Source organism: Malaclemys terrapin, chromosome 11, assembly GCF_027887155.1.
Source record: "Malaclemys terrapin pileata isolate rMalTer1 chromosome 11, rMalTer1.hap1, whole genome shotgun sequence".
In the NCBI taxonomy this organism is placed as follows: domain Eukaryota; kingdom Metazoa; phylum Chordata; order Testudines; family Emydidae; genus Malaclemys; species Malaclemys terrapin.
In genome coordinates, this window is record NC_071515.1 from 12,316,313 (window position 1) to 12,334,041 (window position 17,729).

General features: G+C 45.2%; 1 protein-coding gene across 1 annotated transcript in view; it reads left to right on the forward strand.

Moving 5' to 3' along the window:
- MREG (melanoregulin) overlaps positions 1 to 17,729 on the forward strand; it is a 39,567-nt gene that overhangs the window by 19,757 nt on the left and 2,081 nt on the right. The window contains exons 3-4 of the mRNA XM_054044414.1: positions 14,385 to 14,475; positions 17,493 to 17,656. Coding sequence (XP_053900389.1) covers positions 14,385 to 14,475; positions 17,493 to 17,656 — 255 coding nt within the window. The remainder of the gene's footprint in view (positions 1 to 14,384; positions 14,476 to 17,492; positions 17,657 to 17,729) is intronic.

Sequence of the window (17,729 nt, forward strand, 5' to 3'; positions counted from 1 at the left end):
TTCCGTTCGAGCCTTGCTACTTTGCACTCTGCTCATCAGTAACCTTGTAATTCAGGCACCAAAAGGGTTGTCTTAGTTCACTTGCCTGTAAAGTGTTTTCACTGCCAGTCTTTAAATCAAGAGTGGATGTCTTTCCAGAGGCCATGCTGTACCTCAGTCAGTTATGGTCTTGATGCCTGAACCACTGAGAGAAATTCTGTAGCCTGTGTTATGCAGGAGGTCAGGCTAGCTGATGTAATGGTCACCGCTGGCCTTAGAAGCTATGACTCTCAATGCACAGTGCTGTAAATCTTCATTCCTTTGCCGTTGTGTACTACAGATAACTTGTAGTGCTCCACAGTGTACCTGTAAATAAATAAAACTGAGGTACATGTGCTAAAGTTCATTTTGTGATGGATTATCTTGCAAATTAATGAGTAATTTGTAATTAATCTCCTTGCAGTTATGGGGCAGTGTGATCTAGTGGACAGGGCCTGGGACTGGGAGTCTGGGACAGGAGTCACATTTCCAGATATGCCACTGAACTGCTGTTTGAGGGTGGGTTGGTCACGTCAGTGACCCGTGTCTCCATTTCCCCACCATTAAAATAGGGGTGACGATAACTTGGCTTCCTTTGTGAAGTGCTCTGAGATCTGACTCAGAGCACAGTGATCTTGTTTATTAAGTTACTGGAGAAAGCAACTGAAATGCAGAATTCAAGAGAGCTCTGCACTTAGTTCTGGCAAAAGTGGGGATTGAGAGGTATGCAGAGAAGCCGGAAGGTGGGATTAAGTTGGAAATGGTCGGCATGTTGGGACAGAGCACCTCTTTCCTGTTATATTGTGTTAAAACATGTCTTGCGTAGCATAGTCATCCAAGCTAGATGAGGTTTACCATATGCCTGTAAAAGATTCAGGAACAGGATCTTTCATTTGTACAACTCTAAGGGCTTGTCTCCACAAGGGACATCCAGAAAATTAATCCAAGTTAGCTAAAGGTGTGAATGTAAAGTGGATTAGTTAAACTGTATTAAATCCCCATGTGGACACACTTGTTCAGAATTAAAGTGGCTTTAATTTGGTTTGCCTTAATTCACTTTGGGAGTGAATTAAAATAAAAGGAATTAAAGACTCTTTTTAATTCTGAGTGAGGATATTCACATGGGGTTTAATGCAGTTTAACTAATCCACTTTACATTCACGCATTTTAGTTCATTTGGATTAACTTTCCTGGAAGTGGAGACAAGCCCATATACACTGCAAGATGAAAGGACAAAGTTACCCTTTAAATGGCTCCAATATTGATGATTTGTAAGTGTAGTTCCTTGAGTGCTGTTGTTGCACAGATGTGACATGAGCCAGCTCTCCCCCATTTAGCCTTTCTCCAGTTGACTAATGTGGATACTTCCAGCCAAAGAACTTTCACTCAGTGGGGAATCTGCCTGCTCTCTACACCAGCAAACCCTTTTAAAAATAGACAGGGCCTAAATTTCTGCTCTTTAGTAATAATCCCTAGCTCCTATCCAGCGCTCTTCATCCATAGATCTCAAAGCATTTTTCAAAGGAGGTCAGTATCATTATCCCCATTTTACAGATGGGGAAGGTGAGGCGCATGGAGATGAAGTGACTTGCCCAAGATAACCTAGCAGGTCAGTGGCATAACATGAAATAGAACTCAGGTCTCCTGAGTGATCTATCCACTAAGCAACACTGCCTTCAATCAAGATCATAAAACTAAGTTGTGCCAATAAATCAAACCTGCAAAACAGGCCCTGTAACTGTCCCAGAAATATACCCTCAAACTTCCCCCAAACCCTGCTTTTTGCAGCATATCTGGAAATTAATCTAATTTGGGATTATTTAGGGTCAAGGCATAGGGAGATTTTTTTTTTCCAGAATATGGACATGGATCCAAATTTTGTATCTGATCATGTCTCCAATGGGCTGAACCACATCACTAGCTCAGAACAACCCCTGAAGGCTGGAGCAGTACAGGTCTGGATTTGTATTTTGAAGCTTGAGCCCATGTCTGATAATCTTTAGGCTGTTTGACCTAATGTCCTATGTACAACTCCTGAGAACAGCACTGCAAATTAACTTCAAGGGAATAAAGATGGAGGATTGCTTTGGCAGCATGAAGAAAACCCCCTACTAATTAATAAGTTTCCATATCAGGAGGGGGTATTTGATAGCATTTGTCTATATTCTTTCGCACAACTTTTTGTTCAACTTCCAGTTCTGTGCCAGTCTGGCTCATACTGAATGCCTAGGATTTCCCCACTTCAGTCTGGCATTTAGGTGCTTAGTACATTGCACTGATGATTCCATGGAACTTTTCCAAGTAAATATTTGAACAGCTGAGTGTTCGGATCAACAAGGCAGGCTGGTGTGTGTGTGTGTGTGTGTGTCTGCTAACACAGAACTCACACTTTCTCACATGGCTATGTGTGATACATGGAATTAGTCATCACTTCCCTTTGTGAGCTTTCATTGGTCTGAGACTGAGATTTCCAGGAAAGCATTACCAATCTGATATTGGAACAGTTGCCGTTCAGAGGCAGCAGCATTAAACAATCCGCAGAAGGGTGTGTGTGTGGGGAGGTTTATAAACTGATTCAGATCACAGCCATCATCTGTCCCCTGCGCCACGCTGGGGAGCAGGATCTGTATGAACTGAATCCAACACAGATGGCTATGGATGATAGGTTGGGAAGAGCTGAGTTGGCCAACTTGACAACTACTTGAATGTGACGTTTTTTGCAGTTGCCCTGGCGTATCCCCCTGTCCGCTGTCTGGGTGTCCTTTGCTACAGCCTAGTGGTAGATTCTTGTGACACTTCAGCATGCTGCTACATCTCTCTATCTGGTCCCAGGGCTGCTGACAACCCTTTGGGCAACTCCTATGAAGGAACAAGTAAAGTCTGAACAAACTGGATTGGCATGTTTGCGCAGCATCACAAAACTGCTTGTTCCTTCACTGAAGATCATTGCCAGTGGTGTAGGGATGGCAGAGGTGGAGGAAGCTACATGCTTGTAGTTTGGCCACCACTAGAGCACTAAGATAGCACAGAAAATTCATGCAAGAAGCCATGGTTACTTCTTGGGGTCCTGCGGTCTTTAGAACTGTGTTTCTGTGGAAATTCTTATGCTCTCCACTGGTTCCTGTATCTGCTGCTCCTTAGTCTTGCATCAAGGCATTTCTCTAGTTTTCACTGGCATAGAAGGTACCACTATATGCATGATGGAAAGGAGAAAATTATTTTGCATTTGGAGAACCAAGACTCTGAGAATAGGTAAGATCTGCCCACGATCACGTTGGAAATCTGGGTGAAGCCAGGAATAGACTGCAGATGAGTGCTTTGATAAATCCATCCTCCCTCTTTTGTGGTGATGTCATTTCTCTGGTTGAAGCACACTTACCACAAGTATGTACCTGTGTAGCCGAATGTTATCTGTAAGAACAGATTGTTTAATAAATGGATTTATTGATCTCCATTATCCAACTCTGTCATTAAAGATGACCCACAAAGGGGGGAAATACTTTTTACTTCTCTAGGATTGATAAAATGTCTGCAGGGGCTTTTAAAAAATTTCCCCTGCTTATTACTTTAAACATTCAGGTTCCACCCACCTTGGAAGACTGACTGGAGAACTAGTAAAATGACAACGTACTAATCACAAGTAAGAGCTCTGCAGCCAAGAGTGAGGATTTTTAGATTGCTTTAATATGTTTGGGTTTCATTTGCTAACACCTTTTTAACATCAATGTCCAATTAACATTTGGGAGAAAGGACATCTGTGTTAAAGATAACCATTGATGAATATTCCATTAAGGTACAAGAGCTCTCAGCTCTGACACATCTAGGGTCAGGCCTGGTTTGGTTGATTCTACGCAAGTCAACATTCCTGATATTTCTGACTGTTCGTCTGTACCGTTTTTTCTCTCCCTGTGAGGTGGTAAGTCATTCAAGGGATCAGATCCTCAGCTGGTAAATTGCCATAAAGCCACTGAAGTCAAGGCCACATGTCTGGATGCTCAATTTTCTCATTCAATAAGAATTTGGAAGCAAATTCTCCCTCTTCGCCTCCCCCCCCCCCCCCAAGTGAGACTATTTTCATTAATATGAAAGGGAGGTTTATAAACTGATTCAGATAATCTGTCCCCTGTGCCTTTCTGAAGGGCTGTAGTATTATGTGAGTGGCAGAACAAGAAGGGTTTGCTTGCTGCCATTTGTGAGGTTGCCTATACCATTTTGTAGGAATACTACTACTCAGCCTGAGCGGTACAAGGATCAGTTAGTCAATGTTTCTGCAGTATGTTGAACTAAGTAATAGAAACAGAGGCACAGAGATGAAGTTACTTGTGCAGTGTGGCACAGCTGGATGAGAACTCTCGACTTGGGAGAGCCGTGCAAAGCGTGTTCAGCTTGGGCTTGAGAATCTTCTCCCCTTTTCAGGGGTTTCTGGTGCACTCGGACCATGCTCCTCCAAAGCTTTGCAGAAGTTCAGACATGCTCCTTTCAGAGCCTGTCCTCCTTTGAAGCTTCCCCAGCTATCGTGGGGACAGCTGCAGTTGTGTATGGTGACCGCAGCCTGTTGGTGGGGACTCTGAGTCAGAAAGTTACGGGGAGTAACAGCTTAAAAGGTTGGCTTTACCTAAACCCTCCTTGGAGTTTAGATGCACAGAACTCCTTGTGAGTGGCAGAAGGGTGGAATAGGAAAGGGGACACAGTGCTAGTGACTCGTTTCTGGTTCTCTTCAAAAAGCTTTGTTAGGCCGAGCTAGGACCTCTTGCTTCTTTTGCACTATTATTTTTATTATGGTAGCACCTACAGAACTCAGTCAAGACCTGATTTCCCCTGTTGTACTAGACAATGTTCAGGAACATCCTAAGACAGTCCCTGTACCAAAGAGCTTCCAATCTGAATAGACAAGAAGTAAAAGGGGAACCAGAGGCACAAAGAAGTGAGTGACTTGCTCAAGATCACGTAGCAAGTTAAAGGCAGAGCCAAGAATAGAAGCAAGCTCTCCGGACTCCCAGTCCAGTGCCCCACCCACAAGACCACGCTGCCTCTCTGCTAACTCGTGCTCTGGTACACCACTTCCTCTTCTTCCCCTTGTAGTAGCAAGTGCTGCTGCGTCCTGCCCCGAACAGCTGTACAAAGCCCCTAAAGCCACCAGCTGCGGTGTTCTAACCTAGCCAAGGGCCTTCTCCTTCCCACCTGTCACCTCCTCCCTACACCTCATTTTCAACCCTGGGAGCTGTGACTGCTATTACACAAGAGTCCTAGGTTGTGGCAGGAGCTGTGACGTGTTTCCATACCGATGTCATGGTTACCAGTCAAGTGTGTGTTTTCCATTCCTTGGCTCTCGCTTGAGGCTGTACAGCAGTGATGGGAATCCATCACTCTGTTAATAGTCTGCTGCTGTGTTCAACAGGTGCAAACATTAAAATGGCCCAACATTTAGGGAAGGGGGGTCAATTTATTTAATTTTAATAGAAGCAAAACCAACTTAACTTCCTAAAGGAAAGAAGCTGCTTTCTGCAAGATGGTTGGCAAAACAGGAAGTGCCCGTAGTGAGCGTTTTCCCAGGGTCTCTTCTCACTGTCATGCTTTTGTGCGTTGTTTACAAAAACTCTTCAGTCTTGTTTCAGCCCTTTGTATGCCTTCTTTATATTCAAAAAGGGATGGGACATTTATATAGATAAAAAGAATACCCAGCGTTAAAATAGTTAATGCTAACAAAAATGTTAGATGGGAGTTAAACCATATGCTTATCAGGAGTGTCACAGACAACCTGCAGTACATAGCAATTCCGACTAGACTGTAGGCACATGCACCCTCTAATTCATCAACGAGGGAGGTTTGATGGCTTCAAAGGTTGTAATAAGATGCGTCACCTTTCACTTTTAGGTCACTAGTTCTATCCAGCCCATATTAATATTAATTGCCTCTGTTAACCATCAAACAGTCAGAGGCTAATTTGACATAAGTTGGTTGTTGGCCTGCTCTCTGTGGACAGTCACTAAAATTGCCCTCGCCTTTGGCACCTCTGAACGCCCAGTCCACGGAAGAAGCCAAGGAGTGATCCTCAGGGTAGGTTCATCATGAGATGGCATTGTTCGATTCTGAGACGTTAAAGGCATTAGAACATCTGGTCTGACCTTAATAACACAGGCCAGAGAGTTTGACCCAGATATCCCAGCACTGAGCCCAATAATTTGTGTTTGTCCAAAGTCTATCCTCCAGAAAGGCAGCCAGAGATGGAGAATCCACCCCTACCTAGCTGCACCACAGTTAGTGTTGAGCAGCAGTTTCTGCGTAAAGGTGAGATGAAGCTATTACCCAGGCAGTGGGGGAGCAGGGGAGGAGAGTTTGCTGTTGCTGCCTGTGTTATAGCCTTTAAATGTTAATGGAATAATTCAGTAACTAAAGATTTTAAAAGAAAGTGGCAGCCTAGTTTCTAAACAAAACAGACAATGGAACCAATTCTGCTGTTCCGCTGGGGTAAATCAGGAGCAGCTCCTTTGACACTAATGAAATTGCTCTGGGTTTACATTAGAGAGCAGTTTGGCCCAGTAATTCTAAGTGTAATTAAAGAAAGACCTGAATGAACATTGCTTTGCTGCAGATGGGTTCTAGCAAGGTTCCTGTTAACATAAAATTCAGGTGGAGAGCGAGATCAGGGGTTTCTGGGGTGATTAGTATACAGTAGTGGTTTTCAACCTTTTTACATTTGCGGATGCCTAAACAATTTCGAATGGAGGTGCAGACCCCTTTGGAAATCCTAGACATAGTTTGCAGACCCCCAGAGGTCCATGGACTGGTATAAAATAATATGGTACAAACACTTTCCACTCATCCAGGGCTCCTAATAATAGAAACTAGTTGGATTCACCTCAAATGAGCAAATCATTTGTATATTTAAAATTTATTTGTCTAAAGAGGAGGTCAGAGATTCACTGCTTATTTTTTGCATAGATCTTTCCTTCCTTCCTTCCTTCCTTCCTTCCTTCCTTTCTTGTTAATACTTTGGGTCATGAGGACATTGGGAGGATTCCAAGGGATCTCTGCCAAAAAAGGGCCGAGACAGTATGTGCCTCGCACTGGAAAGGCTGAGGTTTGGGGGTTGTTTTTGCTCTCCAGGTTGCAGTCAACTTCCCCTCGAGCTCTCACTTACAAACTGCAGTCTCTTTCAGTTAAAAAACAATCTCTTTCCCTTCTCACTGAGACAGAGTTCACATCATAGTGTCCAGGCTGCGTCACAAAAGAAAGGACTTCCAGGTTGTTACTGTATTCTCTCCTTTTCAGAACTTAAATGGCGTATCGGGTCATGTGCAAAACTGGAACAATGAGGCCATTTTCAGGCTCCAAGGGAGGAGGTGGGGAAGGGAAACACCTTTGGTTTTCTTTGCAGATCAGTGAATAGCACCAGTACTTTCTTGGCTAAGAATGAAGGATTTCTTCCTACTCCCAGGCTGGGGAAAAAACCAGCATAAGCTGCTGTGTGCTAATATGAATTTCCTCTGCTCTCCTGACATAGTCATGAATTTATCTTCACATCAGTGATCTCTCACTCAAAATAATCTCAGAGGAGTTCCTTTGATTATATTTGAGCAATAGGGGGAAACAGATCATTCACTTGGAGCGCTGCAGTCTTTTCTTGGCTGGCTGCATACAGAAGAACAGAAATGTTCTGTCTGTAACCAGAGAAGCTGGGGTCCAACATTTTCAAACCTGATGCCTAAAGTCTGGATCCTAATCAGAGTTAGTTGCTCAAAGAGGGGCCTGATCTGTACTGGACACCCTCAAGTCAGCACCTCTAAAAACCAGGAGACTTCTAATTAGGAGTCTAACCTTAGCACCTGGGTTGACATTATTTTTGGCATAAGTATCTAATCCTATTTGTTACAAACAAATGCGAATACTTGAGTCACCTCAGTGGTTTGTAGGTACAAAAGAACGTTTCATTAACGCAACGTCTGAAAGTGACTTTCTTTAAAGGCTGCTTTGCTAGCGTACCACAAGGGCTGGACCCGGTTCTCAATTAAAGCAATGGAAATTTCCCCCACTGATTTGAATTACTGGATCAGGGCCTAAACTGATGTGTGCTCCTTTGAGAGAGAAATCTTGCCCAGGATGCTGCATATCTGGGAAACGAGATTCTGATCTTATGGGTCTGATAGACAGCCAGAGATCAGCCAGTACTACTCGGTGAACTCATCTGATTTCGCAGTGCGATTGTGACATGCAAACAGGATTTTTAACCATCATTCAAATACAAGAATTCAGACTAGACTTGGGTCAGGAAAACACTTGAAATTGAAAATCACTCGGAGCCCACCTTGGAGAACGATTGTATGACAGCAGGTGCTAGGGTTACACACGCGTTGGTATTGGACACTGCATTACAGAGGCAAATTCTGACCTGGGGCACTGCAGATACTGCCTATGTATGATTTCAGCAGAAGATGTAGGAGTGAAAACTGAGTGTGTGTTTTATGGCTTGGCTTCTTTATATCTTTCAGACCAATGAGGCAGGCAATAGGAGGGGTTAGTGCCTCTGTTCTTATCTAGGATCCTGCTTCCTAGATGTGGGTCATCTTGTGCTGTCTCTTCTTCCCCGAGACCTGGTCACCGTTCCAGCGTGCTTTGTTCCCTAGTCAGAGTCCTTGAATCTGTTCTAAGTTCACTTCCTTTGATACTGCCCGCAGGCTACCGAGGCTCTTGCTAGATGGTGGTTGCTAGTCCTCTCACATACTATAGCTGTCCAGTTCCAGGAGTGGGGAGCTTGCAGCTCTGCTCTCATGTCCCCAGCTTCATACTCGCAGGGCCGGATGTGTGACTGAGGAGCACTTAGTGCAGCGGGGTGGGCCAGTGTGTACACTTTTGCACTCCCTGATCTTAGAGCCACTCTTTACCAGGCCAGTCCCTAGGGAGAAGTGAGATCAGCCTACAAACGGGGGCTGCCACAATCATGGGGATGGTTCTCTTGGTCTGGGTGTCCTAGTCCCAGTTCTAAACCCAGGCGTAATAGTAACTGCAGGGCTGTTTCTGTTCTTGGCCCCTTTTCTGGCTCGTGTGCCCATGGGTCAGTGCTGTGCTGGCGTTCAGCTTTAGTCACACATGGGCATCGTGACAAGGAGAAAGGGCAGGTGACTACCAAGTAATGAGCAGAGAGAATGCACCTGCTTGACTCTGTGCTGGAAACTGAGGCTGATATGTTCAAAATCAGCTCAGGGATTTCACTCCTAATTCCATGAACTTCAGTGGAAGAGGTGTGGCTAAATCCCCCTACGTAGCTAAGCTGAAAATCTCTGCCTGAAACTCTTGTGCATTAACAAGGTAAGATCTGGATTTCCCAGTCCTGTAAACCTAGTTCATCACAGATGCAAGGAGTCAGCAGCTCACACCCACCTGCCTCTGTGACGTGGCAGGGCGAGGGAGTTCATTAATGAGTCAGGAGAAAATGAGTGAGATGTTCTTGTCTTCATCCTTTCTTGCCGGAGCCTCAATTTGATGGCCCACGCCCCACCCTGCTGTAAATATGACTGGTACCCAAATGTCTTGAATCATCCGTGGAAGAACATGGTGTCCTTCTGCTCAGTGCACCTAAGGCCATTTCCCATTTCAGTACAGAGGTGCACGCAGTAATTACACACAGCGCCCTAAGTATGAATGTGCTAGACGTGCAATATGGAAACATCACATCCAGTTTGTCTCCTAGTAACACGCAGGTGTTGTCATGAGTCATTTGAGGTAGAGCTGGTATTGAGGGCTATTGTGCCAGGCAAACTTCACTTCCATTATAAGACCCTGTTTACAGTTGCCTTTAGCTTTGCCAAACTGTAATAGTTCAGGCTGAAATTTCCTTTTGTCAGGTGTCTGCCTGAGGCTTTTTTCCAGAGGGGTGTGAGTGAGGGAGTTGTTCAGCTGACTCCAATTTCTTCACCGAGAAGCTCAAGCATGCCCAAGCTTTGCAGCAGGGACTTGATATTTGGCAGGAAGGTTGTCCTGGTGCCAGGGATGTGGCTTGGCCAGATTTTCACAAGCAGGGTTATACGCTTCTGAAAATCTCCGTTCCCACAAGCTCAGAAAACGGTGGTGACCTCTCTGAAGAGTCTGTCTTCACTGAGCGCACTCCATCACCTCCCAGCAGAGCTGCTATGTGCCAGCTAGACTAGGCATGTGCCATCCCCGCTGTTGTGACTGAGCGTGCTGCATTCAAGAGCTGCTGGGCCGAGCAGGACTCTCCCTGCCACATCTCCTCCTCATTGCGGGGGCCACTGGGGCCTCTGGATCCAAACTGAGAGCATGAAGATTCTGTGTTCAGTGCTGCAGGTGCCGAGGCAGTGAGGAGGAGCCGTCAGTCTGAGTGGAATTCAGAGGTGTGAGAGCCATGGGTCTGGCAAAGGTCTCGGGGGTGGGGGCAGTGAAAGCAATCTGAGGATGAGTTGGGGGCAGAAGGATCCGTAACCCCCAGAGCACACACCCTTCCAGAACTGGGACTAGAACCCAGACTTCCTGAGTCTCAACAGTCCTGTGCAGACTAGTAAATAGCTGTGAGACCCAGAGACAAAGAGAGTCTCATCCCCTTGTATGGGCTGCTCCACACAGAAAATAACAGCCTCCTACTGCTATCAGTTACTCTTTTAGCTCAGTGCTGTGGATCTAAACATCTCAACCTTGCTGATGACTCGGGGGGAGGGAGAGGGGCACAGAAGGAGGTGTCAATATGGTTCCATAGAATGGAATTTCTGCTTTTCTGTTTCTCTTAAAAACTCACTTTTCTGTGGTTTTGCTACAGGACTCTTGGGGGTGGAGTGGGCTGGAGAACTAGGGATGCAATGTCCTCGCGAGCAATAAAATTGAGTAATTGAGAGCACATGGGATTTTTGGATATTTTTGGTTTTAATTCCAAACTTTTAAAAAACACTTGAAAGGAGCATGTGTATGTGAAAGATTATAACATGTCTGACCCTATCAATTGAGAGCAGAGACTGAGCCTGCTCCACTTGTCCAAACCTTCTGCTAACTATGATATTTCTGGGTAAAAAGCAAACAGAACTCCCCACCCCCATCTGCACTCAAACTTGATCAAAATACCCAATTGGTTTTAATTCACACCTTTCCCCCCCCCCAGCTCCTTATTTCAGTGCAAGTTTGTGGGGTGGATTCCCTTTAAAAATCCCAACGTATTAAATCGAAATAGGACAGAATGTGATGTTTTTGGTTTTGTTTTTTTTAACCCAAAATTAAAACCAATGTTATTTTGGAGCAAATTTGAGCAAAAGCAGCCTTTAGGAAAAAACAAAAACAAATATTTAAAGTGGTTTTTAATGCCTGTTTAAAATTTAAAAAAGAGAAAATGGGACCTGATCCCAATATCTGCTGGTCACCTTTAAAAGCTAAATTAGCATTTCACTATTAGTGATTATCTATTAAAAATGACAAGTTTCTCTTGCACACTTTCTGTGTAATTGTAGGAAAATTATCAACATAATGCATTTTACTGGCAGATCACTCTCCCTTTTTAATTGATCCAGACGTGCTCTATAATTTTAGTTAATGGCTCTTAAATTTCTGGAAATTAAAACATATATAAAAATTACTTTGATTAAAATGGCATAATAAGATGTATACGAATGTGCAGGGAAAGGTACATTGTATACAGCTGTCTGTAAGTCTTTATTACAATGGCGAAATGGGATTACAAAGTCAGGCATACAATGCAGCTTTGATTGGCTGTTGGTAACATCTGTCTCCTCCATAATGGCTATTAAACATATGGATCTGATCTCACATATGTAATTAACTGGTTTTGAGTGTAATGAAATGTCCAAGTGTTCTCCTCCCCCCCCCCCCCCCCCACAGTTCTTTTGTAGATGGCTTTGTGCCTTTTTAAGTGAGGCGTCTGTTTTGTTTTTAGAGGGGGAAAGAAGCTGAACCATCACTGCTTAAACTTTCCAAAAGTCTTCACCCTGTGAGCAGAGGTCAGACTTGGAAATATACAGCCCAAAAGATGAAAGTTATGAGTAACTGGAACAAAGTGATTGATCACCTAGGTTTACTAGTATCAGAGGGGTAGCCGTGTTAGTCTGAATCTGTAAAAAGGAACAGAGGGTCCTGTGGCACCTGAAAAATGGACTAACGTTCAGGTATCCATTTAACATGTTTATATTAGTAATCAGGCGTAGCAAAGGACAGAGTGTATTTTGGATGACTAGTTACTATGTTAAATGGATACCTTAATGTATAACGGGTCCAACTCAACCTCAAATATACAACTGCATACTTGGATTGGAGTATGCACTGTGGGAGTGCCGGGCCACATGCACTGTGGGAGTGCCGTGATTACTAGGGGAATCTTACTTTTGTTGCATTCCCCATCTGGTGTGTGCACAGTTTTGATGTTGTATAAATAAGTGTTGGCATTTAATCTCTGTAATGTCAATTGAAACACTAATGCACAAATAGCTATACTAATGTCACTCTTACAGTTCCAGGGTCAAAATTTACTCAGGTGTGGGATACCAGATTAAAAGATTAGTACAAAATGACACTAAAAACCTGGATACTTTGTATTCCGCAGCACAACAAATTGCATAGTAACTGTAAATTGAATGGAAATCGCATATGCAAACCTAGTTGTTCAGTCATTTTTAACTGTTAATGTTGCCCATTAGCTTGAAGACTACTCCTCAGTACCAATAAGTCCTGGCTTGTAAAAAATCAGCCATTTCTGAGTTAAGCATGGACAAAACAAAGATCTTGCTTTTTTGGCTAGTTAAATAATAGTGGCCCAGGTTTTCTAAAGGGCTCAATTTCTATTGTTCTCTGAGCCCTGGTCTACACTGGGGGGAGATTGATCTAAGTTACACAACTTCAGCTACGTGAATAATGTAGCTGAAGTCGACGTTCTTAGATTGACTTACTGTGGTGTCTTCACCGTGATGAGTTGACTTCTGCCACTCCCCCGTCGACTTTGCCTGCGCCTCTCACAGCGCTGGAGTACAGGAATCAATGGGAGAGGGCTCGGGGGTCGATTTATCATGTCTAGACTAGATGTGATAAATCGATCCCCACTGGATTGATCGCTGCCCGACGATCCAGCAGGCAGTGTAGACATACCCTAAGCACTTCTGAAAATCTTCATTTAGATGCCTAAATGGGAGCTGAGCTCTTCTGCAAATCTGGCCCTGGCCTAATTGAAATGTCACTGGGTTATGCTCAAACTTTAACAACAAAATCACAAATCCTGTGGGTTGTGATCAGACACGGAAAATTGTAACCCAAAGGTGCCGTTTCTTTGGCAGTTAGAAGCCTGGGAAAATCAGAAGTTGCAATGGAAAGTCTGGTATCCGTAGACAAGAGATCATCACAGGAACAACTTTTTCTGTCTCCAAATTCCAGGAAAAGCTCTTTGATGGGAGGATATATCTAGGGCTTCAGACCAACTGAGTGGGAGTGGAAATGAATCAGTTCCTTCCAGCACACCTTGTTTTGCATCCTGGGATAGCATTGCAGAATCCAGCAGAGGGCTGGGCTCTGTTTCTAGATTATTCCCCACTTTCTCTCCTCTGCCCCAAATGAGGAGTTCATTTTCAGCTATTGGACCCATAAATCATTGGCAAAGTTTTCAAAAATTATAGACTAAATTCTGCAATACAGTACAACTTGAAGACCATGGAGTTTCTTGGGGATTATACCAGTGTAACTGAGGACAGAATACATTCACGAGGACACCCAAGTTTAACTCGTTGAGTAGAGCTTGTCCATGTTTTGAGAGAGCAACCTAACTTCCACTGAAATAAATGGGAGTTAGGTCAGTGACTTCACTGGGAAAAGAACTGGGTCCAACTGAGACTGGCTGAAATGTTCTGGCCCGTTTGTTTTTGATGGGGGGGAAAAATGGCCTTTTCTGGGGGTGGAGGAATGGAAGTGTTCTGGTTCTTTGACAGAAATAGAAGCGTTTTGTGGTTTTTAGCTTTCTGTTCTTGATTTAAAAAAAAATCTTGCTTCAGCATTTTTTCACTGACAATACTTCGCACTTTTCAACCAGCTGTAGGTCCAATGCTATGGAAAGATGAGCCCATATTTTAAAATGCAGTTACACTGGGCCTTGTGATTAGAACTTAATTATGTTGATGCTTAAGCCAAACTCATGTCCATTCTCCCATAGCTGTGGCAAGAAGGTTAAAATAGGAAAAACTGATTTTAGTTGGTAAAGTAAGCAGCTCTGGCTCTAAATCCACACTGGGAACAGACCTGTGGAGTGAGCCGTTACTGTCATAGACCTATGAATGTGGTTGGGTCGCCAGGAGTACAAATCGCTGGAAAAGAGCCATGTGGGACGAGCTGTGCAGAGTGAAGAAGGCTGAATCTGTTCTCCCCTTGCCTTGCAGGAATGGCAAAAACTGAACTACGACATCTATACCTTGCGGCAAATCCGAAGGGAAGTGAGAAGCAGATGGAAGCGTATTTTGGAAGAATTAGGTAAACCTGAGGTCGTGGCTATTTTATTTGCAGCAGGACAGCTGTTCAGCAAAGGCTGTTACTGGCGCCTTCATATCTTGGGGTAATCTCTTCCTCCCCCACCGTTTCTTTTGTTTTGCATAGATGCAAAATGACGTAGCCACCAAGGCTTCACTGAAGAGGGGTGCAGTTGGAAAGAGGTAGCGCAGAGGGACACTGGGTCCTTTCCCTCCCACCACGCAAAGGAGTGCTGGGCTGTGGCTCTCTGCAGCTGCTCATGGGCGGGCGGGCTTGGAGGAGGGGTCTGGCCACTGGCTCTGTAAACTCTGGGTGGGTCCACTAGTCAAAAAGTTGCCTTTGTGGTTACACGGAGTGGCGGTAGGTGCTCCACGAGATAAGAAAGGGGGTGACCCAGGGCAGGTGCAAGGATGTTTCATGCCCTAGGTGAGCTCCCCCCCCCCCCCCCCGAGTCCTGTGGCAGCTCTCCGCCTCCCCCTCCGCCCTGTGGCGCCCCCCCCCCGCCCGGGGAGCTGTGCGGCAGCTCCCCGCCCCAGCTCACCTCTGCTCCGCTTCCTCCCCAAGCACGCTGTAGCTGCTCCACTTCTCCTGCCTCCCAGGCTTGCGACGCCAATCAGCTCTTTGGCGTCTGGGAGGGAGAGAAGCAGAGCGGGGCGGCGTGCTCAGGGGAGGAGGCAGAGCAGAGGTGAGCTGGGGCAGGGAGTTCCCCTGTGTGCTGCCCCCTCCCTTACTTGTTGCAGGAGGCCCTCCCCGCGCCCCCCCAGCCCCAGCTCCCTCCTCCTAAAGATCTGGTCGCCGCCGAAGGACCCGAAATGCCACCCCCCAAATGCTAGCGCCCTAGGTCGCCTAATGGGTTGCACCGGCCCTGGGTATCCCCTCTACCCTGCCACAACATGCATGGTGTTCATCTATTTAACGCCTGCATCGTGATCCAGTATATAGTATACTCCCATTTATCCAAACCCCTATTATCCGAACCGCTGCGTTCTCCAGATCCATTTGCTGTCTCCCAGGCATCTCAGGGCCAGGACTGGGGGGAGGAGGATGAGGATGAGCCCCCATCTTTGAGCTGCAGAGGGCTCCTGGTGACACCCAATACCTGGAGGTGCAGGGGAGGGCCGAGGATCTGCAGGCCTAGCAGAGTCCTGGCCAGGGGTCTCTGCTCTGCCCCACACCTTGTGGCTGCAGGAGTCCGATGTCGCCGGCCTAGTGGCAGTGCAGGGAACCTCTGCAGTCCGGCTGTCATGGGAGTGAGGGATCAGGGCAGAGACTCTGGCCAGGACTGCAGAGGAGAAGAATGAGCTGCCAGCCCTGGGGGAGGCCACCCTGCTGCTGAATGGCTGGCTGGGTCCAGCCTCCTTGATTAACCACATTCTGATTATCCAAATAAAATCCCTGTCCCCAGGCTATTTGGACAATGGGGTTGGGGATTATCCTGTCTTTTTAAGAGCAAGGCAGCTCAGAATGAAAGAGCACTGATCTCGTTAAAACTACATTTTCCCCAAAGCTTTTTCTGATGAAAGTGATGTGAAATTATCCATTTTTCCTCCTCTGGTTAATACTAGCAGATCTGAAGAACCGTAAAGAAATTTTAAATAGGGTTTAAATGAATCAAACTACTTGGCAATACCCTTTTCTTTCCACTGCTTTGCCTACTTGTCCTGGAAAGAGTTAAATCCACCTTGTGATCCAAACACATCTGGCTGGTCCTCTGGAGGAAACTGCAATGATATGTATGGCTAGAGTCCCCATGGCCTTGTGTAGTTATTGACACCTGGGCAAGATCGATGCAAAATTTCGGCAGATCAGGAAGGCAGTGATTTGCACTTCTCACGTGGAAGTCTCTCTCTGGCACAGGGGAACTGGATCCCTCACGTGTCAGTTCCTGGGCTTTTTGCTTTTGCAAAGACGTGACCACTAAGAGCAAAGGAATTTTGTTTTCCCAAACGTGATGATAGAGGGAATCTTAGGCACTGAAACTGTGAATCATTGTTAACCTTTATCAACCAGACTTGGTTAGCTTCTACACACCGCTTATTACAGATCCATAATGCACTGAGCTCCTTAGATATAAAGTACTACACTAGCACAAAATCCTTTTCAAACACTAACACCTCTGTGATGTATAAGAAATCCTCTACCTATCTTCCCCTGGGCTGGGGAAACATGAGACACAAATCAAGTAATTTGATGGGCCTACGCAGGAAGACAGTAGCAAAACTAGATATAAACCACCAGATCTCCAGACTCCCAGTCCCATGTTTTAACCACAAGCCCATACAGACCAACTTTATCAGTAGAACCTTTGACGCTGTAATCCCAGACTTCCTGGGGCCAGGGTTATGGGTAGATCACAGAGATTACATGCCAAGTAGCTTTCTTCCCACAGATGCTACTCTTATTTAAAAAAAAAAAAAAAAAAAAAAAAGCTGACGGTTTCAGTCCCAAACAACTACCTGCACTTTTTACTCTTGCAGTGTTGCTTTTTCCCTTCAGTTGGTTGGCTTTTTTAAAAAAAATTTTGGCCTGAAAGGTGCTGAATATGTTCAGTTCTATCGGCAACATTGGGGCTTGCTGGATCACGAAAAGAGCAGGGCACCCACCTACACTGAACGTACTCACTGTCTACGCACACGGAGCAGTCAAAGACTGAATCGGCACAAGTAAAGGCCCCTTAATCAGAAAAGCACAATGCACGTGTTGCAGTTTCAAATGTTCTCTCACTGGTGGCCTCCCGTTCACCCTACAGCAAGGGTACACAGTGAAGTCTGCTCAGAGGAAATGCTAGTTCATTTTATCCAAGTGTGATTTATTTTTCCTGTCATGGGGTATAAAATAACACTAAAAGGCAAACACACAAGGCAGAGGGGGAATAGCGAACCTCCAAATATATACCGAGCTGTCTACCAGGAGAGAGCTGGATTGGGTTGGTTGGTTCTTTGCAGTAATGTTATTGCCCACTTACATCCTGCCATGTTTTGTGCCTTTCATTTAAACTGGACTGATCATCTCTGTTGTAGGGTTTCAGAAGGAAGCAGACTCCCTGTTATCGGTGACTAAACTGAGCATCGTCAGCGATTCTCAGAACATGAGCAAAGCCCGGGAGATCCTGTTAAAGCTCTCTGAGGAGACAAACATTTTCCCCAAAAGCTGGGAGCTCTGCGAGCGATACCTCTTTGTGGTGGTAGGTAGATAAATGTTCCTATTTTCTCTAACCCGCTCTGTCTCTGCTAATAAGGTCACAAAAGTGGCATGAG